This window comes from Enoplosus armatus, chromosome 19 (genome assembly GCF_043641665.1).
Source record: "Enoplosus armatus isolate fEnoArm2 chromosome 19, fEnoArm2.hap1, whole genome shotgun sequence".
Classification (NCBI taxonomy): Eukaryota; Metazoa; Chordata; class Actinopteri; order Centrarchiformes; family Enoplosidae; genus Enoplosus; species Enoplosus armatus.
The window spans coordinates 9,302,478-9,329,001 of NC_092198.1; the positions used below are offsets into that span (position 1 = coordinate 9,302,478).

At 43.8% G+C, this 26,524-nt stretch overlaps 2 protein-coding genes across 2 annotated transcripts in view; both read right to left on the minus strand.

Moving 5' to 3' along the window:
- Positions 1–18,374, minus strand: part of ino80 (INO80 complex ATPase subunit) — a 34,152-nt gene extending 15,778 nt beyond the window's left edge. The window contains exons 1-25 of the mRNA XM_070925519.1: positions 18,184–18,374; positions 17,825–17,982; positions 17,608–17,675; positions 17,228–17,374; positions 17,004–17,124; positions 16,670–16,875; positions 16,506–16,559; positions 16,111–16,314; positions 15,748–15,952; positions 15,193–15,260; positions 14,876–15,097; positions 14,399–14,479; positions 13,890–13,985; positions 13,043–13,102; positions 12,724–12,866; positions 11,906–11,990; positions 11,672–11,789; positions 11,404–11,489; positions 9,833–10,000; positions 9,371–9,504; positions 8,973–9,040; positions 8,658–8,751; positions 8,156–8,366; positions 5,549–5,692; positions 4,558–4,783 (exon numbers count right to left, since the gene is read on the minus strand). Coding sequence (XP_070781620.1) covers positions 4,558–4,783; positions 5,549–5,692; positions 8,156–8,366; positions 8,658–8,751; positions 8,973–9,040; positions 9,371–9,504; positions 9,833–10,000; positions 11,404–11,489; positions 11,672–11,789; positions 11,906–11,990; positions 12,724–12,866; positions 13,043–13,102; positions 13,890–13,985; positions 14,399–14,479; positions 14,876–15,097; positions 15,193–15,260; positions 15,748–15,952; positions 16,111–16,314; positions 16,506–16,559; positions 16,670–16,875; positions 17,004–17,124; positions 17,228–17,374; positions 17,608–17,675; positions 17,825–17,982; positions 18,184–18,335 — 3,319 coding nt within the window. The 5' untranslated portion in view covers positions 18,336–18,374. The remainder of the gene's footprint in view (positions 1–4,557; positions 4,784–5,548; positions 5,693–8,155; positions 8,367–8,657; positions 8,752–8,972; positions 9,041–9,370; positions 9,505–9,832; positions 10,001–11,403; positions 11,490–11,671; positions 11,790–11,905; positions 11,991–12,723; positions 12,867–13,042; positions 13,103–13,889; positions 13,986–14,398; positions 14,480–14,875; positions 15,098–15,192; positions 15,261–15,747; positions 15,953–16,110; positions 16,315–16,505; positions 16,560–16,669; positions 16,876–17,003; positions 17,125–17,227; positions 17,375–17,607; positions 17,676–17,824; positions 17,983–18,183) is intronic.
- A 2,600-nt stretch (positions 18,375–20,974) lies between these two features.
- Positions 20,975–26,521, minus strand: vps18 (VPS18 core subunit of CORVET and HOPS complexes). The gene is made up of 9 exons (XM_070925736.1): positions 26,302–26,521; positions 26,021–26,162; positions 25,733–25,824; positions 25,000–25,250; positions 24,437–24,790; positions 23,013–24,275; positions 22,636–22,845; positions 22,132–22,368; positions 20,975–21,904 (listed from the first exon to the last, which is right to left on the minus strand). Exons 1-9 carry the CDS (start codon positions 26,402–26,404, stop codon positions 21,608–21,610), a joined length of 2,949 nt encoding a protein of 982 aa, XP_070781837.1. The 5' UTR covers positions 26,405–26,521; the 3' UTR covers positions 20,975–21,607.
- Positions 26,522–26,524: the final 3 nt, after the last annotated feature.

Consider the following 26,524-nt stretch of genomic DNA (forward strand, 5'->3'; position numbering starts at 1 on the left):
GAAAATTTGGATTAAAATACACTGAAATGGACATAAAACAACTTTCTAATTGTGGACTAGGACTGCATTAAGGCCACACCCCAAAACACAAGCAAATCCCATGTGGTGTCACACCACTCTGCTGTTGCTATGGTTACACATATCAAGCTTCACCACCTGCCCTGCCCCCCTTTCATACCACCCCCCACCCCACCCGACTAAATCCAATCCAGTCTAACAGCGGTATTCACCCAGCCAGCCCTCCCCATCTCCTCCTATCCTTACCTCCTGCTGGCAGATTAGGCTACACTCCCGTCCCTCCTCTCTCCCCCTTTCCACCGCATCCACTGCACCCTCCAGCTCCCTCTCGATCCTTCCCTCCTCTGCTACTACAAACTCTCCCTCCCGCTCCCGTTCCCCCCTACACACCCTCCTCTCTCCCTCCCCCTACTGTCTGTCCCCCAACGGTGTAATCCAATCCCTGTAGGGCCAGAGCCAGGGGCCTGACACGGTCCTGACCCAATTAGAGGCCTGCTGCCAGCTAATTAACCCCGGCCCAGCCCTGGTGCCTGGCGCCTGATACTCCCAAACCAACTACGGCGCTAATTTCATTAATACGCCACTACAGTCTTCTGTCCTGTCCTGTCCCCTTCCCCTCTGCTGCTGCTGCCAAAGCCAAGAGCGGAGCCGCCCTAACCAGGGAGGGAAGCGGGCCAGATGCGATCGAAAAGGAGGAGATGAACAGCAGTGAGATTGCAGAAGGAAGAAAGAGAGCTGATGAAAGAAGATGGATGGATGGTTATGTGAGAAAGAGAGACAGATGGGGGGGCCACAGAGCAGGTCGAACCAAGCGTCAGCCCCTCACTGTATAATGATACATTACACTGCGCAATCAATAAGTCAATGGGCAACACTTGTTCAGCACTGCTGATGATGGAAATATTAGCCTGACACTACTTTGCTGCTTTTGCATGTATTGACAAAAATCAGACTTAAACTTAATTTTCCCATAGCCACGGCATCAGTACAGCTAAGAGCCAGATGCCAGCGGGAGGTTTTGGAAGCCGGGAGTGAAGAGACTGAAAGAAAGCAGGAGATTTTAGCTCCCTGTTAGGGCTTGGTGATGTTTTACAGACGCTACCCCAAAATCTGTCTGCATCTAGAGCGCAGCATCTCCACTCTGAAGCACAGCCAAATGACAAACACGGCATTCCCCCCCAAAAATGTGTCTGCATGACTACTTGCGACAGAAAGTGAGTGATGGACTGCGTTTATGTGTGTATATTCATGGAGCATGTTTGCAAATACATCACTGTCTCCCCTCTAACATGCAAGAAGAGCACTTCTCTTGGTCTTGTTAAGCAGGAAGAGACAGACAGTCTGATGAGGACTCAGAGTTTCGTGGGGGAATCTCACCACACCACAGCAGCCCACTGTGAACTCTGTCATTAAGACAGATTACTGCTAGTTGCCCCTGGCCAGTACTGACTCGACACACACCACAGATGAAAGCTAAGGGACAGAGTGAGCTAGATGCTACTTGGCTTTCATGTTCAAAGATCTCATTATAGAGGCATAATGTGGCTAATGTCTCCCCCTTCAGTCTACTTTGGGACTTAAGTTTCTCAAGGATCAGTGCACACGTTTTTTCCTTCTTGTGGACACATTAATAGCCATAAATTGGACTACAAAATCAAAACATCTCTGTCCCTTTACACACTTGGCTGGATGTTTTGGGTTTTTTCTCTGCTGGCAAACCCCCCCCCCCCGCTGAATTCCGCAGACGGTTACCGGTGCCAGCTTAATGCAGATTGAGAGGGGCAGAGTCAGACGGTGGTGTGGTGAGGCTGGCCGTCTGTGTTGTTTTGTGCCTGTCTATCAGAAGGCCGGGGAAGCTTCCTGCCATTTTGCTGGAGAGTAGAGTTTCTTTGAAGGGACAGGAAGGCAGAACTGCATTTCCCACAGCCTGATGTGGGCTGCTGGGCCAGACCCGACTGGCCTCTCTCTCTCTCTCATAGTCTGATTGATATGTAGACACACACACAAAAGTCCTTTACCATCTTACACTTTTCCACAGCAATGACAGTCAATTCCCAGCTCACAATAAAGCTAGAATAGAAAGAGTCTGCACTGTAGTGAGAGGGCCGTCATTTTGTGGAACCCTTCCTTCTAATTACTGAAAGCGACACAGGGACCACACAGACAGCGAGGACGGTTATTTCTGTGTCACGCTGGAATGTTCTGCAAATGGTCCTACAGCACGCAAGATCAAAACTATTTCCTTTTTCAAACTGATTTTTAACCTGAAGCTGAAATTTGTCTCTCTTTGAATATAAAAGAGGCCCCATTTTTGCTATATGTGAAGTTTCCGGAAAGTGAAAGAGGGGTGACCACAGAACTGCAGCAATTTAGCAAACAAAACAAGACTGGAATGTCCCTCTAATTATAGCGAAAACCCTCTTCTCCTGTTGCATCCTGGTGGCTTAGACTAGATGACTGCATGGGTTCAGTTTATGGCTGATAATGCCCTGCATGCACCTTGCTTTGTTGTCAGAGAAGTGCACATCATCGTCAATACTAACATTATTAACATGGAGTAGATAATTCATTCTCTTTTGAATGGAAAAACATCTTTCCTACAGGGTTATTCTGCCATGACAAAAAAAACAGAGGCCCAAGACATTACGGCCTCAATTGTTTTTTCCTCCTCTGTGGCCTGATTCCTAATAAGCCCTCTGATTAGATTCCTCCATCGATATCAGTGGGCAGCCGTACTCACGCCATGGCGCTCAAAACAAACAGTTATTCAGCTCTGCCATTTGTTCTAAAAGGTGTGGGGCTGGGAGTGCGGCGGAGAGGGAGGGTGGGAAACTTCAGCTGGGCTACTGTACATATCTGGGCCTTGATGTGGCAACAATGTGTTCAGCGGAGGACGGGTGCCGGAGTGTTGGGTCACTTCCTTCCTATCGAGGCTGAGAAAGAAGTGGGAGACCAGACGGACTGAGAGAGCTGTGGCCAGATACTGATTTCAGATCAGTGCGCGGCCCTGTCTGTTAGCGGGAGAGACGGAGGTGAGGCTTGTCCTGGGGCCCGAATGCGTGTGTGAAGAAAGTGCAACGACTGCCGAGCGTGGGAGAGTGTGTGCAGAGAGGTGAGAGACACCTCAGGCCCCCGTGTGAGCGCTGCACAGTTCCCTGAATGGGCCCGAATGGTACACAGACACGCACACATACACACACACGCACACATACACACACACACACACACACACACACACACACACACACAGAGACGGACGGACCATCTATTAGTGTTACCTAACTAAGCACTTGAACAATGACCAGTAGCTAAACTTCCTCGCTTTGTTTGCCTCCGTATAACTTCACAAGAGCTTTCAGACTGTTCTCACACAGACACACAAATACTTGTTTTGTTTCTCACTTTTACACACAAACACTCTCACAAGCACATGTATACACAGATGGGTAGAAGAAAAAATCAGGCATTACAATATTGTTATCTGTGAGAGAGTGTGTATAGGATTTAAAGGATTTTATATCATGTTTAGGGATTACACTATCAAGTAACAGTATGTCTTGAAGTACTAAAATCCATCAAATGAGTGTACTACAAGCTTATCAAACAAGTATAAAAGGACACACACGTCCATTTTCTGTGCCAGGAACCTCTTATACCACGCAAAACAAAAAGAGAGCAGTCATCATAATCCGTGACAGAGACAGTTTATCATAGGTGGAGGGGCTGAGCAGGTCAGTGAGAAGGGAAGTGTTGTCTGTAAAACTGTAATGGCCTCTCTCACCCTGGACATCCATCAGTCATTTGAACCCTGGCAGTGAATCAGCTCCCACTCTGCTCCGGCTGACCCTCGACTCAAAAAAGCCATGCTATTCTGATAAAGCGCTTGTAAGCACACGTACACACACAACCATAAACAACGTGTTTATACGAGTGAACTTCTGCAGAAGCCCTTTATCTCAGCAGCACCATTAGACTGTGAGGGATTGGCTGCCTGGCAGACAGACAGGCAGTGACAGAGGAGGGTGATGTGCCCGGCTCTGCCCTGCTGACCCTGGGCTGGCCTCTGTAGATTCTCCCACGGGCCCCTTTTTCACCCTTCAGTCAAAAACTGGATATTCACCATTTGATAAAACTGTCAGCTCAAATATGACTCAAACAAATGAAGGTAAAGCAAACTATGTGTTACGATTATTGAAGTTCTGAGCTAAGAAAACACTTTTTTGTCTACTATATTTTTGAAACATGGTCCATTAAGTAAACAAGCATCACTGTCTTTTCCCACAGCGATGCAGACTGCTGCTGTGGACTAACAGTCACAAATTGTGGCATTTATTAATGGACATAGCCATTTATTGGCTGCCCTGGTAGTTATTCACAAGTGGATGCTCATTTATTTGTTACCCTTTAACTACATAGCATCAGGTTAACCAGTGTGAGCTACAGCAGAGCTGCACACCTGATCGATGAAGACACCAAAGCATAGCAACAACACTCCAAAGAGGAAAATAGAAACGTAACACACAAACATGAAGTCCTCACCAGGTATCCGAATGAAGGACCATCCATGTCGCGGATAGAGGGCCATCACACCCCCAGGGCATTGTGGGTGGAAGGCATTGGCCCTCATAAACCAGTCTGAGGCAAGTTCAGGGGAGCCGTAGAGGAAACACTGCTTGAAGACTGTGCCCCCTCCACTGCGTGTCACCCGCCACTCGTACTCCGCACTACGGTCGTCACAATAACGCTCCATGGGAACCGCTGTCACCTAGGAAACAAAAAAGAAAGATAAGGTTTTCTACGTTTGAAACAAAAGATAATACTGTATGACAGAGAGAAGGAAGATTTTAGGGTAATGTGTTACAAGTATGTTGACATGTAAGTTATTACTTTTTCTAATGCAATATTTTTTTTTATTAAAACCATTTGCTTTTGATTGCATGTGGCTATTTTTCTTATCTTTTAAATTAAACTATCAATTTAAAAAACACAACCTATAACAAATTTACCACCTAGAGATCTTTACAAGAGATAGACAGAAAACAACTGTATAAAGGCTGGTTTCACTGAATCAGCAGTTTCTGTGTGTGTGCATGTGTGTGTGCTTGTGTGTATAGGAAGAGGTCGAGAGGAAGCTTAACAACTGGTGAACAACCTGAGCAAGAAGCCCTTTTTAGAGGCTCTGTTTGTTTTAAATGCAGCTGGAAGCCACAGCGGTCACCCCCACACTCCAACCACACACAGTCTCACACACACACACACACACACATTTCACAGACAAGAGTTGCTCATTGTTGAAAGGCTACAAAGGCAATGTCCACAGCGCTTCCCTCTTCCCTTTGCATGACCACCCAAATGCTTGCCTATCTCACACAGGCCAGCACGCACACACACACACAGACTGTCCACACAAACACACAGAGGACCTGCAAGAGTGCCTTTATCGGGCCACTTGCTGCTCACACACACACACACACACACACACACACACACACACACACACACACACACACACACACACACACACACACACACACCTGGGCGTGGCGGCTAGCAGGAACTTTGGTGGCAGTGTGGGCTGGCAGGGCCTCAGCGAGTAGGTAGCAGAGATTCGACTGTGGATCCTCACGTCTGTGTGTCCCACCATGCCAGGCCTGAAGGCTGTGAACACCAGGTCCTGAAACACACACACACACACAAAAATGTCAAAAACATCACAATTGATGTTGCGCAAAATATAAAAAAAGCAGCAACAGCAAGAGGTGGTGAGAAACAGGTAAACAAACAGAAACCTACAGAGGTTACTGAGTGCAGCACTCATGCTTTTTATAAACTGCTCTGACAGTATATTTAAGTTTCATTGGTTACTTGCCTGAAGCATTATATAAAATGTCCGCTAAATGCTTAAAATGTTATGTAAAACGTATGATTATGCAGCTTATATGATTTTAGTAGCATATGTCACAGGATAAACGGCATGCCTGATCATGTAATCTTTTCTGCAAAGACCTTTTGGGCAAGCTGTACATTATACATACATTTTGAGCAAAGGTTAATGCTGAAGAGATAATGATGAATAATTCTAGCATAATGCAGTGGTAGGTGTTGGAATATATAAATGTGTATACACAGTGCCATCTAATGGCAGAGTTTATAAAATGACATCCTTTCTAGCCAGCCTCAGGTCATCTCCACCACGGGTTAGCAAATACTCATTCCTCTCTCTCTCATTGGCCAAAACATGCTTCTTGGCAACAGCAATGCACCAGTGCAGATACTGGTTTCTGAAGCCAATGGGTGGCCAAAATAGGTTATAAGTATTTCGCAAAGTGAAGCAATTAAAGTTTTTCCCCTACAAATTGGAGGATTGGTTGAAGATGTGTTTAATTTTGGGATGGACAGAGAGAGACACCGACACAGAGGGACAGGGAGCCCATTTGAAGCACTGCCCCAAAGCTGTACGAGTAAAAGGTGTTATGGAGGTATTCAGAGTTGCCTGGTTCTCTCAATACCTCAACAGGAGTAGCAGGAAAGCTGAGAGCAACACTGACCACACTGTACAAGTACACAGCCAGAGAAAGACAAGCCAAGCAGAGAGAAGAGGAACTATGTGCCAGCTACACGCAGCTTCAAAAGAAAAATGAGGAGTTGAAAGAAGTTGGCATTAACTGTGTGAGAGAGTAATTTCTGGAAGCTCAAGTGGGCGTCTCGGGTCAGCATGGTCATACAGTATGCATACAGTATTAGCTCCCCAGGTGTCTGCAAGTTTCTCTCCTTCTCTTGTACTTGAACTTGCTTCTTATATTTTTCTGTTCTTGTTCTTCTGCTGCTCCGGGGGGGGGGGGGGGCTTAAGACACTAGGCAGCTGCCTGACTCAGAGTGATGAGGCCAAGAGAGGAAGAGGAGGATGGAATTACCCTGACAGCATTTTTTCCTGAGTATTTTCCACCCAACAAGTTAAGTCAGAATTGGTGGAGGATGGTACTGTGACACATACGGTATCTGCCAATGGGTGAAAGATTTGATGGATGTGTTTTTAATGCTTCTTTGGCTGAGCAGAATGACTAAAACGCTCTTGTAGCAGTGACCTAGTCGTGGATCTGCAGGCTGCAGCTGTTCACATTTTTTTAGGTGGTCTGTATGTTTGAACTGGCAACTAGGCTTTGTACTGTCTCTTCCCCACTAACACTTAGGTTTCCATATTGCCAAATAATACAAAAAATTTAGGAAATATGTGCTGTCTCAATGTAACCATGTGGTTCTCAGCTGCAGAATCCAACACATATGAAAGCATTTGAGTGCAGCTGAAAAGACCAGTGATAGCGTCTCCTCTGAGAAACGTCGCTGACAAACATTACAGAATGCTGAGCTGCCAGAGTAGTTTGATGGAACAAAAACATTGTGCCACTCATTTCCAAATCTCACAGTGTCCATAAACCAGAGGCAACACATTGGTGCCATATAAGAGCTACTGTTTCACTAGCACCACAACAACTCCAACTTCTGTTAGACGATCAGTGTCCTTAGAATCAGCTTTCCTGTAAACACTAGAGCCTCTGGAGGTATCATATCACGCCTTTCATAAACAAATAGGAGATATGTAGACAAAAGGTTAACTAAATAGCATGAAAAACAGACGGGGTTCCATACTGATGTGAACCAGTAGGTGTGGCTTGATAAACTCACGGAAATATATGTATTCCAGACTGACTGAAAATGTTTCCAAAAACGTCAGTGTAGATTTTCCTTTAGTCTCCTCTAAATCAAAGACTCCTAATCTTTTAATCTTGAAAATGTGACTTCCTTCAATGTTTGACAGTAGAAGTACAGAAAGATGTTGGTCTGCACATATGCTCAGATGAGGAGACACACAGTGGGAGGGAGGACAGTGTTGCTGGGTCACGGGGCTACAGAGATATTGGGTTCCACACTGGATCCCAGAGGAGGGAGAGGAAACCTGGGGCATAGAGCAAACTGTGTGGCCAAACACTGACTGATGCTCTGGGGAAAATGTCAGCATCGTCAGCAGCACACGCCTCACTACTGGAGTTTCACCTGCCTGTCACACACCCACGCGTACCACAGATGGCTACATCAAACACAGATTTTAGTCTGAGTGTGTGTCTTGTATGTTTCTTACCTGTAGGACAGGGCTGGTGTGCGTGTTTGGGAAATTGGTGGGTCTGTTCAGCCACAGAATTAGGTCCTTGCGAGACAGACACTTACTCCTGGGCTGTAACCTCTCTCTCTCCCGCTCTGCGGTTTCCTCCTGACCCTCTTCTTCCAGGCCGAATAGGCGTTGATAGTGGAGCCGGTATGCAGCTTTGAGGGACAGAAAAAGGGCTAACCATCTGTGAAAGAAAATAGCGAGAAGCAGGACAGGAAAAATTAAGTTACAAAAATAATTAAATATAAATACTTTATAAAGAATTCTGCTATAACTGCTGTATAAAATTGGCCATTATTAATAATCAAACTTCCAGAGTGCAGAGTCGACCACAGCATAGCATGTCCAGAGCTGTTGGACATTTGATCTTCATGTTGAAGGGCAGACTCTTTACTTTACTATCCCACCTTATCTCACTTCTTTCGAACCGAGACAAAGAGAGAAACAGATCTGAAGAAGGGAACTTAAAGCCCACCTCACTAAAGAGCCTTGCAGCATGAGATTGGACATCTCAGTTGGTGACACGTCGATGAAGCGCAGGAAGGAGAAACAGCTTCCTTTATCATCACCTGGAACAGTTAAAACAGAATATAAAAGGAAGAATATGAGTTTTAAGAAAAAGAAAACAATAAACGAAAATGTGGAAATAAACAGGAAGAATAGGCAGAAGTTATGGAAACATCAAAGGAGGAAGAGAGGAACTGGGGTGAAACTTAAGTTTGAATGTCAAATGAAAGAGGTCATCGAGAGCTTTGTGTACGTCTGAATTCAAAGCTTAATACATGCTCACCTTTTCTGTGAAAAAGAGACTGCTGGATGTGATTTGGGGAGAAGGGAGACAGCAGCACTTGAAGTAATCTGAGGAGGATGTAGAGACAGACATAGTTACACCACTGAATGTGAGAAAAAGCAAAAGAGACTGAATTTGGGATGATAATCCAATCTCAGTCTGAGTATTAATAGCTATAAATTAGATAATATCCTTTTGAGAGTCCAAAATCAGCAAATATCCACTAGAAAAAAGGATATATTTAACAGTGTTTTACACAGTCACTTAAAATGTAAACCTAACCCTATTCAAAACGACCCATTTTGATAGACCTGTTTTGGATTCAATTTCGATTTTGGTCGTACTTGTCAAATTCAAGTGTGTATGTGCAGATACTGTATCTGTGTGGAAGAACTTACTTGTTCTTGGCCTGGTTGTGCGTGTGGATGAGGCCGTGACGGTAGAGGAACTTGGACATGACGTAGGGCTTGAGGGACATGTGGAAAGGAGAGCGTGTCTCCTGGCGCTCAAACAAGTCAGGGTGGTTACACACCTACACAAAAGCATAACACAGACAGTGTGTTTTGAAAAAGGCAAAGGAACCACCATTACTCATGTTTATGCTTGTTCTAAACCTGCCAATTCATTGTTCCCACTAATAAAATGTAGAGCCATTATTACATTTGGAATATTGACATTCCTTTGAAAATCCACTGTGGAAAAGGGCTGGAAGGGTTAGAGTTTTAATAACATGACACTGATCCTCAAATAATTAGGACTAATAACTGAAATCAATCATCTCAACTGCTGCATCCGACACAATAATCAAAACGCTTTACAGCTGTAATCATCTAGTATTTAGCGCAGGCCACAGCTTGTACCTTCCTGAACTGCATGACCAGGTTCATGAGGGAGGAGGTGGTGCTGTGGGACTGCTGGGCCGTGCCCATGGAGGACTGCAGCAGATCCTCAATGGAGATCTTGTTCCTTAGAGCCTGGTAGAGCAACCTCTGCCGGGATGTCAGCTGGCAGTAGGTCAGGATCTCAATCTGTAGCGGGAGAGCGTAACGAGTGTGTGTGAAAAGTCTAAAACCAATTAACATTCAGACACACACAAACCTGCCTGCAGGGCCCAAAAGACGGAGCTGTTGAAACTGTGCAACTAAAGCACCATCATTACTATCATCTTGTTTCTCTTCGTTGAGTGACAGCCTGTTGAGGAGTTCCTGTATGTGCAGTAGGATTTCAGATCCCTACTAATTTTACATTTTCACGTCTTCAAAACTGAATGATTAGAACATAAAAAATAATTTTAATGGGCCAATGAGTGTAAATTGTCTCTCTGGTGTTCTTGAATTTGTTTTGTGAAGTTCAGGGCTTTAAGAGTGATGACTAAACGATTGTGGTTGCCTTCATTTTAGGATGAAACACAAAGGAAGGATGTGAACAGTGAATGGAAAAGTTCTCAATTGGATCTTAGAAAAGGGACTGATTTACAAAGTAAAAGTTGGCTGCATATATAACATGTGACCACAGTAAAGACAAATGCATTACTGCCATGTTATGCCTCCATTAAAAACACACAGTGTTTTCACATGGGCTCAACAAAAAACTAATTTATGGGTGCAGACTTCATGCCCTGCTTGACCCACATTCTTTAAAAACACACATCAAAATCTCTGGTTTTATCTGGTGTCATGCTTTGATGAAAGCAGCGAAAATGAACAACAACAAACCATAAAAACCCGACCATGAACCACGAGTGAACTCCACACTCGTTACTATTGGCATCAGCATGCTGACAAAACAAGAGAAACCAACAAGAGCAGCGAAAAAAAGGAAGTGGGTTGGCATTGGACTGCATGGGGGTGCGAGTGAAAGTGAAAAAGACAGATGTGGGGGAGTGAACTCTGCCATTCCCCTGACTCTTGTGTATCGAGACTCCCACAGCTGTATGACTGAGTACGTATGTGACGTGTGTGACAGCAAGAAACCCCGAGTCCAACATCTGTCAGGAGGATCTGCCAGCGCAAGCATCACTCACAAGCTTGTTACAACACTTTCTGTGTCAATGAGGTGTCCAGGGAGACAGATGGAAGAGGAAAGAAGTAGGGCTTCATGGTATTGTGTAAAATATAATATTGTATTTTTTTAATTGAATATTGTTAGATAAACTGTGACACATTTGGACTTTCTCTGAAGAACCTGCTTTCTTATTTAATTTTTTTTTTTTTAATGTGCTTAGATTGACTGGTGAGATTTTACAATTTTTTTCCATGAATCCCACACCAGAATCTTCCTGAATCCATTTTAGAGGACACCATGTGGAAAACCTTTCCCTCAAAATATACTACTAGTAATATTACTTCAACGTCAGTTTTTTGTCCAATTAAATGTGCAGCTGTGTACGAGAAGCTTCAGCAAACACAGAGAGGAAAGTTTGCTCCCCTACCTTGTCTGAGAGCTCGTTTTCCACATCCTTCTTGATTCGGCGCAGCATGAAAGGCTTAAGGATCATGTGCAGTCTGGAAAGTTGGTCTGAAACACAAACAAACAATCATGTTTAGCTATCACATGCAACAGTGAGCAGAAATAAAAGTTTCAATGATGGCACACAGAGTTTCCGTACAAATGAGCTGAAAAACATTACGTGTCGTCAGCTGGGAAAGAGGAAAACAACAAAAACTTTTTCTTTTCTCAGACCAAAAGGTTGCACTGACTCTCATCGATGGCAGACTTGTTTTCAGCATGGCTCTCGATGTCCTTGGAGAACCACTCGTTAAACTCGTCATGGGAATCAAACAATGTAGGCATGATGAAGTGCAGCAGGGCCCACAGCTGAGGGACAGTGATAACACACAGTCGTCAACAGTTCTGTCTTGCTCACATGAACACACACACACACTCGCCAACACACACACACACACACACACACACACAGAAACGCTGCTCACCTCAGCCATCGTGTTCTGGATGGGCGTCCCGGTTAGCAGCAGTCTGTTTCGACACTGGAACTGCAGCAAGATTTTCCACCGAACGCTGAAAACGCAGAGGGGAAACGGTGAACGGCTGGTGATCTAGTGCAACAACAACATGAGTCTTTTAACTGCACTGTAATCACACCCATTACTCAAACTGTGGAACACTGTTTGTACGCGAGGGTATGTTTCTCATTTCAAGATTCATTATTTCAAAATATTTTGTGACTCGTTTTGTAGATTGTGGCTGTGAAATGACACATACTTATGTAGTTGAAGAGATGAACAACTATGTTTATTCAGTTTTTGAGACTTTTAGTTGATTTTCAAAATGTTTTAAAGAACCAAATAGCTGTTGTTCTAGCCATTTATATCAAACCTATTTAGAAGAACTACTAGGTTCTGTTCTTCTTAGTACTGTAGAGAAATCAACTTGAAGTGACTTGAAACTCATCGTTATATAATATATTTCTATGTTTTTCTTGTGTAGTTAGTAAAGCAGAACAAAACTAAGTCTATATAGTTTCTGGATGGTTTGTTTATCTGCTGAAACTAGTGTTTGAATCTGGGATTGGAAAAGTTCAATTCTCAGTCTATAACACTATGAGAAACTTTTGAAAATGTATATTAAATGTATAAATGTATAAATCAGACTCCATTCCATCCTCTAAACTTCAGAAAAGTATCAACATAATTATCAAGTATAATAAATCAAGTGTTGGGTATCAACACATTTTAAACACACAGGATCCCTGCGATGAGTTTGGAGATACAGTACCATGTTAATGTTTTACCTGGTGCTGCTTTTCAGAGCCTGGGCCTCATCCAGAACCATGTACTGCCACTTGACCCTCTGAAAGTACTTGACATCCTGGACCACCAGCTGGTAGCTTGTGATCACCACATGGAATGGCGCGTTTTGTGTGTAGAGGGTTTTCTATTGTTCAAATATAGACAAGAGATGTAGAGACGGGAGTTTTAGACTAGAAGATGAAATTCATAAAAGAACAGAGTACAGCATTTATTGACCAAACAATACAATAAAGCATTTCACAGCACTGTACCTTCACAACTCTGTGTTCATAACCATCATCCTCATCATCTCTTCCTTACCTGGCTCCAAAATTTCCGAATCACCTTGCGATCATGAGGATTCCCCCAGTACGGCAACACCTGGCAGATAAATCAGGAAATGTTGAGTCATGAGTTGTGTGTGAATCCGTTTCACCTAATCTATATTCAAATTGCGATAGATGGAAACTAAAAACAGAGCTGCTGTGATGCTGTGAAACATTGAGGTATAGCACCACGTATGAATCACGGCTGTTGTTGATGTAGAATGTGATGTGAAAAGATTTACACATCATTACATCACTCAACGCATGCTGCTATTCCATTGTTTTCCGTCAGTCTTGCTTTGAGTGTTCAGGAAGCTTATCTTCAGATTGTGTAATAGGGTCTTTTCACACCTCATTAGCAAAACAGACTGGAATTGATTCATTTTCAAACTTGCAGAGAAAATGGGCACAGTCGAGTGTTGAGCACTACAAAAGAGGGATGCATATTATAGTGTGTGTGCATGCAAGCATTGACGACATATTGATGTGTTTGATAAATGGTTTTTTAACATTCAAGAATACACACAGCCTGTCAGAGGTCGGTTAAGACATGGAAAAAAGTGCAGCCACTCCATGGAGTCATGTGTTAACACAGGCAATTCTACCAGCATCCTAGTACAATACTGCCCCCTAATGAATAGTTCTAGAGATGCTCGCAGCTTTGTGCCCTTTATCCTGGTCAGTTCTCAGATGTTTGTGACAGGATTTCTCACAAGAGCAACATGGCACAGGGTTCATTAGAGGAGTGAAAACGACTAAAGGGAACAGTAGAAATGAGGGTGCCAGGATTCCTGCAGGTGTTTCCGCCGGCACGCTCACTCAGCGGCATCACGGATTCTCACCTTGAATTTGGGCACAAAGCGGGAGAACTCCTGGTGCCAGTTGTTGAGCGTGGATGCCGGAGAGATGATCAGGAATGGACCCCAGATGTTGTCCCTCTGTGCAGGAACAGAAACGAGAATGCATCGTCAACAGGTGGCCTTTGTATGTGCATGTGTGAGCACCCAATAACAGGAAGCCCCGGAGGAACACGGCATGCGTCTTCCTGTCAGTGATAGCTCAACACTGAAAAGCACACATTTCCCCTAAATTCCACTTGTTCTCCTTTTGGTGTTACGAGACAAAAACGATCTAAAGAGCTGGAAAATCAGCAATTCACAACAATGAATTAAGTCACACGAGTCATTCCATGAAAGGCACAGCCACAAACAGGGGACTCTGCAAAGGATGCAGGTGCACAAAGAATCTGGATGTTAGATGTTTTCATAAGTCAGTAACAACAGCAGAGACAATTGAATATTCCACAAAGTGTATGGTGAAAGAAACCCGTCGGCCTGGTGGTCTCTCTCACCTCTGCTAGGTGTGCCAACAAAGCGATACTCTGGACCGTCTTCCCCAGTCCCATCTCATCTGCCAGGATTCCATTGATTCCCTGCAGAGAGAGAAGAAAACAAAGGAGAAAATAAATCATTCAATGTGTATAAATAAGTACATAATAACATGGAATCATCTGTATGCCGAAAACACCCTGCAATGACTGTAAAACAAAAAAAACTGCCTCAAAACTGTGTTAAAAGCCCTCAGCAACTAATGTTTATGTTAGTGGTTTCACTCCATGTGAGTGAAGATAATTCTTACAACATAATATTAGTATACCCTTACGAAAACATTAGTATTGAACTCTTTTAGCAATTCACAAAATAAGCAGACACAAATGTTATATTTCAAACATAATGGCAACTGAAAGGATTGAGAGAAACACTGAGTGCGACAGAAAATCGCTGCAAATCCAGACAGGACTCTTAATGTCAAAAACAGACGTGGGTACCTGTTCATAGAGGTTGGCCAGCCAGTTCATGCCCTTGAGTTGGTAACCCTTGAGTTTGCCGTTGAAGATGGTGGGCTGGGGAATGTCTTCACCCGCATGGATGGATGGGTTGGAGAGGCTGTAGCTCTCTCCAAACCCAGAGCCGGCGCCTGAGGCCGAGCCACAAGCCGTGTGTAGCGACGCACTGCGGCTGTCCTTAGCCTCCTCATCAAACATGCGCGTCTACAGGGAAAGAGGTGGAGATTGGTACAGGGTATATAGGGTAGTATGTGTGTGGGGATGAGTGCACCTCTGAGGGTGTGCATGCAACAACTCACTCTCTCTTGATGGATCTGGTAGGCTTCTTTGGCGTTCCTCAGGGCCTGGGACTTGTAGTGTTCACTGTCTGAAATGGCATACAATCAACTTGCATAAAACGTGCATAAAACGTGCATAAAACAAAAGAATCAATCAATTCAATCCCTTGTTTCTTTCTCATACACAGGGGCATACTGCTAAAACACAGTAAAGTCAAAAACAACCCTAAGAGAAAATATTACCATGTATTTTTTAGTTAATCATTAGTAAACAGTAGATTGTAATTGGTAGTGATAAGCAATCTGTTGGCTGGCCCCAAAATTGGCCCCTAGTTCACATTAAAACTGTGGGGAGGGAAAAACAAGAAATACAACAGTTAGTTAGAAAAGATGTTAAAGAGGCAATAAATCTTCCTGGTCCATTTGGTATTTCATTTGATACCGATATATTTCGGGGCACTTGGTCAAGAGTTCCTCAAAGGACTTAAGATACACAAATGGCAACCATCAATACTGAGTTTCCGTTACTAACTGACTCTGCCAGTAACAGAATAAACTCAACTGAGCCGTTCATACCATAGTCCTCCTGTCCCATGTTGACCATTACGCCTCCTCCAATGTCAATCTGTCTCTGTGCCGCAGTGTCTTCCAGCTTTCTCAGAATTTCCTCCTGAGCTGTATCTCCCTCTGGACCCCCCATGCTGGCTTTACCGCTCATGAAATGAGCATACAGCTCTGTCTGTGTGATGAGGAAATTCAGTTTACGCTGCTGACGCTTGGCCTGCGAGAGACAGAGAAAAAGCAAGAGATAAAAACAACATGCTTTTATATCACCACTCAAGATATTCAGTGTAGTATATTCTAAATCTTTACAATTTAAAACTTGTTTTATGTTTTACGTTTTTTCACATTCGTGCACCTTCAGACCGTTCCACCTACTTCTCTCATTTCTTCGTCCAGTTTCCGTTGCTCCAGGGCCTCCTTCTCTGCCCTCTTCCTGTGCTCCTTCTCCACTTTGTCATATTTCTTCCAGTAAAGCATCATCTCCTTGGTGAGACGGCGAGCCCGAGGTAACGTCTCCTTGCAGTTCTTCTGGGCCTGGATGGCTGCGCGCCGAACCTCTCTCATGCACTGATGAGCCAACTGCAACAAACAAAACAGAATTCAATATTGTACTCGATCTACAATTTTCTCTTACACAATCAGGAAATTAAGAATTAGTGTCACAAGTCAACCATCAACAGAAAAATGTGGAGCAAGTATTTTTTTTAACAAAATGATTTTTCAGTATTTCAGAATAAAACCATTAAAAGTTAATTTTACACTTTACTTACCTTTTTAGCATTGGTCAATACTAAGTTCTTAGCAGAGGTCTTCTGTTTGAAAGTCTGCAAAAGAAGTATAAAACAGGATAATCAGGAATAATAACCTAAAAAAAAAAGTAAATTCATGGGCATTGATTTCTGACCGTCTTTTTATCAGTGTTATGCATACTAACCTTGGGGATCTCCTTTTTAGCGATGGTGAGCCAAACCTTGCGCCGGCGTGCATTCAGCTGTTCAATGGTGAGATGTTTCTTCTTCACAACGGGCAGCGGAGCATCATGAGAAAACTTTGCAAAGATCTTGGTGACATAAGGGCGCCCCTCATCCAGAAAGTCTCCCTCTCCCCGTTTCTTCTTTTTCTTCACCTTTTTCAGTTTAGCTATAAAAAAGGCATGTGAATGATCAATTTGAAATCTTGTCAACTATTCCAGGAATTATTCAGTTTCTTTTTGCCTTGCGGAATTGGCACAATCACAGATTCCAGAGATTTCTTGTTTTTGTCTTTACCCTTGAATTTCTTCTCATCTTTGATTTTCTTCTTCTTTGGGCCCAGTAGGTGGCGCTGTTGCTCATAGAAGGGGTCATGAGTAGAGAGGAGTCCAGTGCTGTAATACTGATATTGATGAAGCTGAAAGAGAAATATACACAGACAGAAAAAAAAAACAATGATGACGTAACAAAAACATATGTCAGAGGTACTTTAATTATTACTGGGCAATGTATTTTTGTACCTCCCGGTCAGAGTGGAACTTGCTCTGATGCTGCCTGGTGAAGCGATGTAGCCTCAGCATGTCATGCAGCTCCTCCCGAGACAAACTGAAGTCAGAGTCATCTGATTCTGTGTCCGAGTCTGTGGTGTCGTCACTCAACAGGATACTCTGCAGGAGACAGGAGGAACATGGTTAAAGGCAGCTGAGTGTCTGTGTATGTATATATAGAAATATAGTGCGGAAGAAAGGAGGTGAACATAGTCAAATGTTTTGAACAAGGAGGTACAACATCGGTAGTATGGCTGCAACTAATGATATTTACCTATTAATCTAGTAGTCATTTGTGTAATATATTAATTAACTGAATGCTTATTACATTGGATAATGTGTCTATAAAATACCTTGAGCCATTTCCTGTTCTTCTTCAGCTTGGAGAAATTGTAGAAGCTAGTTTTATCTGCCTTTTGGTCTGTGGAGTTTACAGGGAGAGAAAAAACATCACATCATATAAATGTGCATGAACTATATCTTCCATGAATAGTTAAATGACACCAGTGAGGGTGCGCGTGTAGTAACATGCAAATAATATAAACATTAGTGCTGCTGTATGTATCTTACCTTTACCTTGCAGCAGAACTCCGTTGAGGGGCTTTCCCTCTGCCAAGCCATCCCCTTCGTCACATAGCTCACTCTTCACTGTCAAAGCTGTATGCTGAGTGGAGGGGTCCAGGGACAGCCCTGTCCCCAACGCGTCATCGCTGTCATCACTGTCATCGCTAAAACAGGAGAAATATGTAGCTGTAAGTCCACCATTCGCCCATAACAAAACTGCATTTACAGCACTAATCTCTACATCCAAGCATGAACCATCTTTAAACTTCAGCACCTACTGAAATTGATCCAAGAATGCACTCAGGGACAAACCAGAGTCTAAAAGCGAAAAGTGCATGCCCACCCCAAATCCACTTTGCCTGTACCTGGTTATGTCTCCGTTGAAGATGGCGGCCGTCTGGCGCAGGAAACTGTCCAACCTCAGGGATCTTTCCAAGCGCTGCAGGTAGAGAGGTTTGGCCAGGCCAGAGTTCCCTGATGGCCCAACCTCCAGCTGGCCACCCTGCCCTGACGCCATGCAGCACAGACACCTCTGCCCAGCAGGGCAGCAACTTTTACTGAAGAGACAGACGTAGAGAGGAGATAGGAAGAAAGAGATAGGCAGATGGCTCAAGGTCAGAATGAGCAGCACATGACACAATGGGATGAGTAAGGCTCTGCTGTTTTATCATAATGGAGAGTTCATAAGCAGTTGCTGAGTTCAGCCTCCATTTTCCCAATCCAGGTTTTCCTAGCAAGTCTGGCATGTGGGAGATACTCTCCTTCTAGCCTTGTTTAACACCTCTCAATCACTGCCTACATCTCAAATTTTGTCATGGTAACAAAATGGCCATTCAGTCCAAATATCAGACTACTCTCCTCCAATGGCTGGGCATGCAGCATGGTACCAGCACATGGTTCATTGAACGAAATACAGTGTAAACAGTGGGCCTACCTTCTCAGTAAGGGATACCATTGTTCTTGACTGTAAGATTAATGATCAGACAAAAAGGTGAAAACCCCTACAAAAGAAGAAAGCCACAGTTATACAGTGATAACACGATAATAAAGTGTTTTTATGGGGAGCTAGTGCTGTCACATGTTGAGTTCTGTTTACGGTGAGTTTGCACAAGTGCTTGTGATTTTCAAATAAGGAACTTTTCCATAAAAACATATTCTGTTGTCAAATGTCAAAAAAATAAAATAAACCTGCAACACTACTATGTATTTAAATTGTACATGATTTGCTTTCATGTTCTCATGTTGCTTTCGTATAATAATAATAATAATTAAGGAAAATATACTGGCTGGATCATCTCTACTTTTTCAATAAGAGTTGTTTTCCCCTTGTTTGTATAGCACACAAGTCCATTATACTGCATACTGTTTTCATATCAGGAAATTCAATTTATTAAAAGGTCAGACTGGATCAATTTAAATAGTTACCCTTCCCCCATGTCCTGTAAATATGACTTAGCCAAGTATTACACTGTTGTTTAAGTTATCATTCCATTTTTTAGTGCGCACGTGATTGTTTTGACGGTGACGATTATACGGTAAACTTGTATCAGTTGTCCTCTGTAATTACTACTCATTACATATTCACTTGACACACTGACAAGTTCACTGCCCCGCGTGTGGGAGGATGATAATAACTAAAGCCAAGCAAGAGTTTGGTCTTCTTTTTAAAATGAAGAAAAACTCAGAGCTGTGTTATCCTAAATAACATTTATCCTCATTTGCTATCGCGTCGTTATGTTATGATTAGCTAGCTCCTAGCTGGCAAATCCAAGCTAGCGTTAGCAAGGGTTTGCTAGCTAACCTTGGATGGTGCACTGGGTGGTTGTCGCTTGCCAGCTAGCAACCGTTAGCAGCCTTGCTGTGTAAGCACAACCAGCATTGCCTCCGATCAATGATAGTGAAGGGTCAAGGTGCTGGTTTACACACACACTGACAGCTTACTGATTTAAGTAAACCATACCAAAGATATCAATTAGCGTTGGTTGTTCTTTTCCTAAACATAGCCTTTGTTACAGGGCGACTACCTCCTTGCTATGTCGTCTAATGTAGCTATTCATCTCAGACGTTAGCTTATCAAATACTAAGGCGTTTTGACACAGACGTCCTCTCACACCATTAATATGAAGTATTCAAATCGGTTCTGTCTCTTTAAGGCCACCACCTCCCTGCCTAAACAATCTACTAAGATATGATATTGGTTTAATAGCAATTCTGTAACAGGCTAGTCGCGGTGCAGCGACAGCAAGGCCATCCGCCCGCGCCTCTCGTACCCTCGGTTGCCTGGTGAACGAATGATCCCCATGTTTTAATTCTTTCTCCCTCCCGGCCATCTTCCCCCATTGCTCCTTCGCCATAACAACCACCATGGAGTCTCTCACCTCGGCCCCGTGTCCCCCTTTTCGTCTCTCTCTCTCGCTGCTGCCGACTCTCGGTTCTCTGACTCCAAAATGGCGGTTTGAGGCGCCGAGCGAGTCTGTGAGCTTTGAGTCGGCAGCAACAGCAGAGAGGCGGCCACTTTCTGTTACTGAGAGAGCAGAGACACGACGCCATGGCGAGGGTACAGCAAGGAGCAGGCGTTTAAATCAATCGCAGATAGAAGGATGCTCGCCCGTCGATGTCTCCGAGGACTTGACTGTGAGAATAAATTCCAGCGGTATCTTTCGTTAAAAGATGAGACACACGTCTACAGTATATGCCGCTTTGGGCCGTATTTCCGCAACTAATACAAATGTATCGATGAATGTCCGATGTCGATTAATAGCGTCTGCTCACTGCGAAGATTGCCGAGCTACGTCTTACGTCATCAGAAGGGAACTCCGTTTTAGGTATGGTAAGGCAGTTGGATATCCACAATAAAATGTGACAATTCTAACATCATTCTCTCTGTCAAGTGGTGACAATGAACGCTGAAGTCAATTTATAGTGGTAATGATTATCAATTTCCATCATGGGACAGGTAGGGATCCTAATAATGATGCTTGCTGTCACTGTGGCATAAACTCAAATCTTCCTGTTAAAACAAGCTTACACTCAAACCACAAGTTTATATAGTTGCTGCTTCAGCTGCACAAAGTGCTTTTTTTTGGACTCCAGGAGCCCTTCTGAGGAACTGTGATGAAGGGTATTTATTTCTCTCAGTACACCTGATAGTTAAAATCATTTGTTGAATATTTATTACACTTTAAACAACCAGAATAATCAGTCCATCAGTACTGACAAGCTTTAATGTGCCACAACTGAATTGCAAAACAGTGAATACATAAAATAACACTTAATCTGCCCCACATTCACTGAACACAGAGCTGTAGAGCGGAGTGGTTGAACTGAGCTGAGGAGACAGATATTGTCTTAAGTGCAGGGTATGTTTCCAATACACAAAACAATCGCATGACCTAATGTAGTTAATAGATGTATAGTGCAGTTATATCTCATTCTAGCTTTTGAATCATTATCTTCCATTATAATAAGAGAATCAGGCACATTGTATACACAGTACAGCCCTGGCAATTTTTACATCACCACATCATCTTGTATCGTTGCCCACAATGTCCACCTTTTACAACACGCTCCCATACAAAGTGCAACGGTCTTTAAATCAGCTTCAAATACTGCCAACAAAATAAGCGTATTCTGTAGAGAACAACTGAAGCTGATACACTTTTCAGCAGTAGGCATCAGGTGAATGTCTGTATCCACTGAATGGGCCAGTCCGACGGATGGTGCAGTTTCATTGACATATAGATGGTGGGCGGTCACGTCTTTTCACATTGAGACAAGAGGAGGCCTCACTCATAGCCAGCTGGATTTTTCCTCCTCAAATTTCTGTGGATCAATGAAAGGCTTGTCGATGGACTTGATCATCAGTTCGCCGCAGTACACGCATTCAGACGCAATGATGTCATCAATGTCTGATTTTATCTGCTCGCGGCTTGTGCCCGCATTGCCCTTTCCCAGGCTGGAAGTGTCTCCTTCGTCCTTGGGAGCCGGGCGGTGACGTGACTTGGAGGATTGCGTGGTCGCAGCCAGCTTTTTCTGCAGCTCCTCCAGACGACTCTGTTTATAGGCCGTCAGGTGAGGGGTCACTTCCTAGAAAGTCGAAGAAAAAAAAAAAGAGGGGGGACACATGGGAATTATTTCTACATGAAAAATTGTTTAGGCATCTTTGATTGGTAAAACAGATTAAGTAAGATACATTATCATTTTAATAAAAAGGTTACTAAACTAATTAAAAGAAAGCAAAAGAGAACATCTTGTGTGTGCAGTGGCGCATATGACAATGAAAAAGCAGTATGGAAGCAGCCTTGGAGAGTTACCTGGAACAGGCAGTCATAATGGAACATGTGTCCACATAGGAACAGATAGAAGGGCCTATTGAGCAATGGGAAATCACAAGCAGCACACTTTTCTTGAGAATCCACTACACCATATTTGTTTCTCATTTCCTGGATGTCTTCTCTGATGCGTTTAGCGCTCTCCGTGGCCTCCTCCATTTCCTGCTTCAGCTCCTCAATGTGCTGGTTGTACTCCTCCAGGGAGCCACAGATGGCCTCCTGAGAAACCATAATGAACAGAGGATTAAAAGTACATTCATTTGAAGCAATATACTATATTTTGTGTTTGTATGTTTGCATGTAACCATGCACTGAGCATGCTTTACATCGATCATTACTTAATGACTGACATGGGATTGAATACATGGTATCAATAATAGGTTCACCTCCACAGTCAATGACATAGAAAACAAACTAGTAGCATTAATGTATTATTTATTTCGTATTAATGTCAAAAACAAGAAAAGGAAATACTTTCTTACAGACCTTAAAATGGTCGATGGTGACAAAGTCTGGGAAGAAGGGCAGGATGTCTTCAATCTTGAGCAGGTTGCAGCTGGACAGACAGTTCATGGCTTTCTTCACATCTTTCTCTTCCTGCACCACATGCCGGGCGATCTTCAGCCAAAGCTTTTTCCTCAGCTCCTCGTCATCCTCAGGCAGGTCTGCACACGACTTGGCCAAGTCTACATCCACCTATGGATGATAAATACATTAGTTTGTGGGATTGGTCAAATTCTGTCAACAATTTAAGATAACATGAATTCTTGACAATAATCTGGATAATTATTTGTACATTATTTTATGTGACTGAATAGTATTTATTTACACGCAATGCTGACACAGAAACATACATCACTTACTTGTAGAGCAAGATCCACTGCCTCCTCATACAGTTCCATAATCCTGTAAACCAGGACACAGGCCTGGAGGTAACCGTGTTCTGCACACAGCCTGAGGGCGTACTTCAAGTCATAGTGGATCTCTGAGGCGTGGGTGCCTGCCTGCTCCAGATACCACAGCAGAGATTCCGGCTTGTACTTGGCATAGAGCGACAGCAGGTAGTTATGGATGGCCTCCTCTGTCACGGTCAGCTCATACACACAGAACTCCATGTAGCGGATGGTTTCACTGATCTGCTGGGTGCTGCCCATCTGGCTGTAGTTCATCAGAGCTGGGATGAGCTTCTTTGGGTCCAGCCGCTTGCCCATCTGAATCCACGCATCTACCACTTTTTTGGGAATGTGCTGCATGAGGACAGGGGAGAACTTGTAAAAAAGCTTCTGATCACAGTGCTTGGAGAGCACATCCAAGGCAGCGCTGTAGTCGTCATGTTGGCAGTAGTGGGATATCACTCTCTCATAGTCCTGCATGACGACCGAGAAGTAAACCATGTCGTCCACGTTGCCATGGCTGGCCAGCAGGTCATAGATGGTGCTGCGGTTGTTGTACAGGCACTCCTTGTGCTTAGAGTTGCTGAGAAAGTTGCGAAACTCATCACGGGTCTCCTGGAAGATAATGCTGTTACCATCACTCTCCAGCTGGCCAAGCCGGTTCAGGTAGAGCTCGGCTAGCCAGGTGACCAGCAAGGTGATCTGCGTTCTCTCACTCTGTTTCAAATTATTTAGTTTCTTCAGTAAGAACTCCTTTAGGGCTTCCTCTTGTTTGGCTTCGATGAACTTGAGCGCGATCTCTTCAAAGTAGTTCTGTGTCAGCGCGTAGCACTTGGCACTCTCAAGGTATCGCTTGTTCTGGAAGCAGTGCTCTGCCTCCTTGGCCAGCACCATGTCCATGCACTCAGGCCGGTCCCGGCAGTACTCCTTGGCCAGATCAAATTTATTCATGCTCATGTACATCTGCCAGACGTCCCTGGCCTCGCGCTGGACGTGGTACCGGAAAACTGCACGCTCAGTGTAGATCCACACCAACCCACCAAGTGGGTCCTTGATCATCTTCTTAAGGGTGCCAAACTTATCTGGGAACACATCCTCATATACCACCTGTCCATTCAGGGTGCAGATGGCCTTAACTCGGTCATGGAGCAGCAGCAGGAAGTGAAACTGTGTCAGCACAATGGAGATGGGCTTGTTGACACTAAGGTCAATGTCAGGGGTGTACTCCCAAACCTGTTTGATAGCAAGGAAGGAAATATAGAGAAAGGATGTGAAACACAAAGACAAAGAGAGCAAAGGTGAATGTGGAGAGGGTAGAGCTAAACATTATTGAGAGCTGCTGAAGAACAAGACCTACTGAAAAAAAAAACATTCTCACATGCACAGACATTTACCTGCACATCACTCAGCAGGGAATCAGGCCTGACGTAGTCCAGCTGACCATACAGGACTCCATTACCCATCATCCAGCCGAATGCCTTAGGGGAGGTGCGGAGCTTCGAAGTGTAGAAGGTGATCTCGCTGTAGCCCATGTTCGCTGGGAACTCCTGGAAACTGGGCAGCAGATCCTGGTTCTGGCTGAAGATGGAGCTGAAGCCCTGCTGCTCTGACCCCTCAGCCACCTTTCCCACAAACTGGAACAGGCGTTTGCGGGTGGTGGCGATGATGAAGTACTTGTTCTCCAGGCCTCGCTCGACCTCCAGGCAGCAGACTGGTGCAGGCTTCCCATCCTCCTCCAGGGAGTGGACCTGTCTCAGGCAGAGAATACATTATTGTTTAGTTGCAGACCAACAGGAGGAAATAACACATGTAGGTCAATATTTTCTACTATTTTTGATTATGGACAAACCAAGAAATACCAACAAACATGGTATATACAGATCTTAAAAAATGACCAACTGTGTATTGAAACACATACTAAACACCATACATAACGGATGACCACACATGCTCCGACCTGTCTGAAGTATTGATCTGGATTAGTGTTGAACAGGCTGCCCTCAGTTGCAGAGATCTCAGCCTCAAAGATGACTCCTTGACTGGTGCCAACCAGGATGGGTCCAGTGTTGGTCTCATTGCCCAGCAGCTTGTTCCAGCCCACGCTCTCGATGAGGTGGCCCCTCCAGCGGGACAGACTGCGCACCTTCTGTGTGTTCCTGTTGAGGTACAGACACTCGCTGGAGCTCAGGCTGATGAGCAGATGGGAGCCTGCATTGGGAAAATATGGAGGAGGATTTAGCCACTGCTGTCAGTAAGTCATAACCATGACACTGCCACAGTAATCTTATAATTGATGTAGAAGCATCTGGCCTTTAATTTGAGGGGTCGAGGTGTTGTTGCAGTCTCTGAGACATTTTTATTTAATTACATAAAAACACTGGCTGAAAGAATTTTGCATTAATCCATGCTAAACCATACTAGGCATGAGTTTTCGTGGCTGGCAATAGTTTCATGTCATTGTACCTCATGAGTTACCACAGAATACCAAATAAATACAGTCCACCGGCTAAAGAATGCAGTGTTCACAATCAATATTCATTCAAAAACCCTGAAGCAAATCTGCAGATAATAATATGATAGAAGGCAGACTCACAGGAAGTCTCATCAAAATACACAATCTGTAATTTAGTCATCTTATTACGGCCTGTGGGCAATATTTTCAAAGGAAAATCTGAATAAACATTCCTTACCAGTGGGGTCCAGGAACAGTCTGTGCACTTTACTTTCATCTTTCCTTCCTAATTCAATCTGATTAGGTTGATCTGGTTTGGCCAAGTCAATCCTGTATAAAACAGAGCATGAAACATCAGTATTGACATCTTGTATCAGCTGCATTAACTCTTTTAAGAGCTCCAATAAAGAGCAATAGCTAACAACAGATGAGTACTAATCACAGTGAAGAACAGCCTAACTAATCCAATCAAAACCATGCAAACATTGGTGTCCATTAAGGCAGTGTTTATGATAGTGTTATTTGCCTCAGCAGGGTGTCCTTTCCCAGACTCATGCATAACTGATTGTTGCAGACTGCAAGATGGTTTATCTTCTCAGGCGGTGTAAAATCGATCCTCTGCTTGTTGAATATCGGCTTCTCTTCCTCGAGTCTCACATTTACAAAGCCTAGCGTTAGGGAACAAGTGCAGTGTAATGTCAGTGAAAGCCATGAGTCAACAAAATGACTGCAATATTTAAGTAATAACAACGGTATAGCATCCTTGCAGATGCAGACGGAGCATCTCCAGAGAGGAGGGCGACCTACCTGAATGTGTTATCCCGATGTTGGCAGTTGACAAGCGGCTGTGCTGCTGCGCACTTTGCCTGGTGTTTTGCGAGTCCTCGTACTCATCGAGAATTGAAGCCATGGTCGAATGTACCTTATTTCACTTTATTTCACCACCTGTAAATGAATTCGACACAGCTAAAGAGACAGGCGAAGAAACAATCCTAAAACGACATAGCTAGCTAGCTAGCTATCACAACTT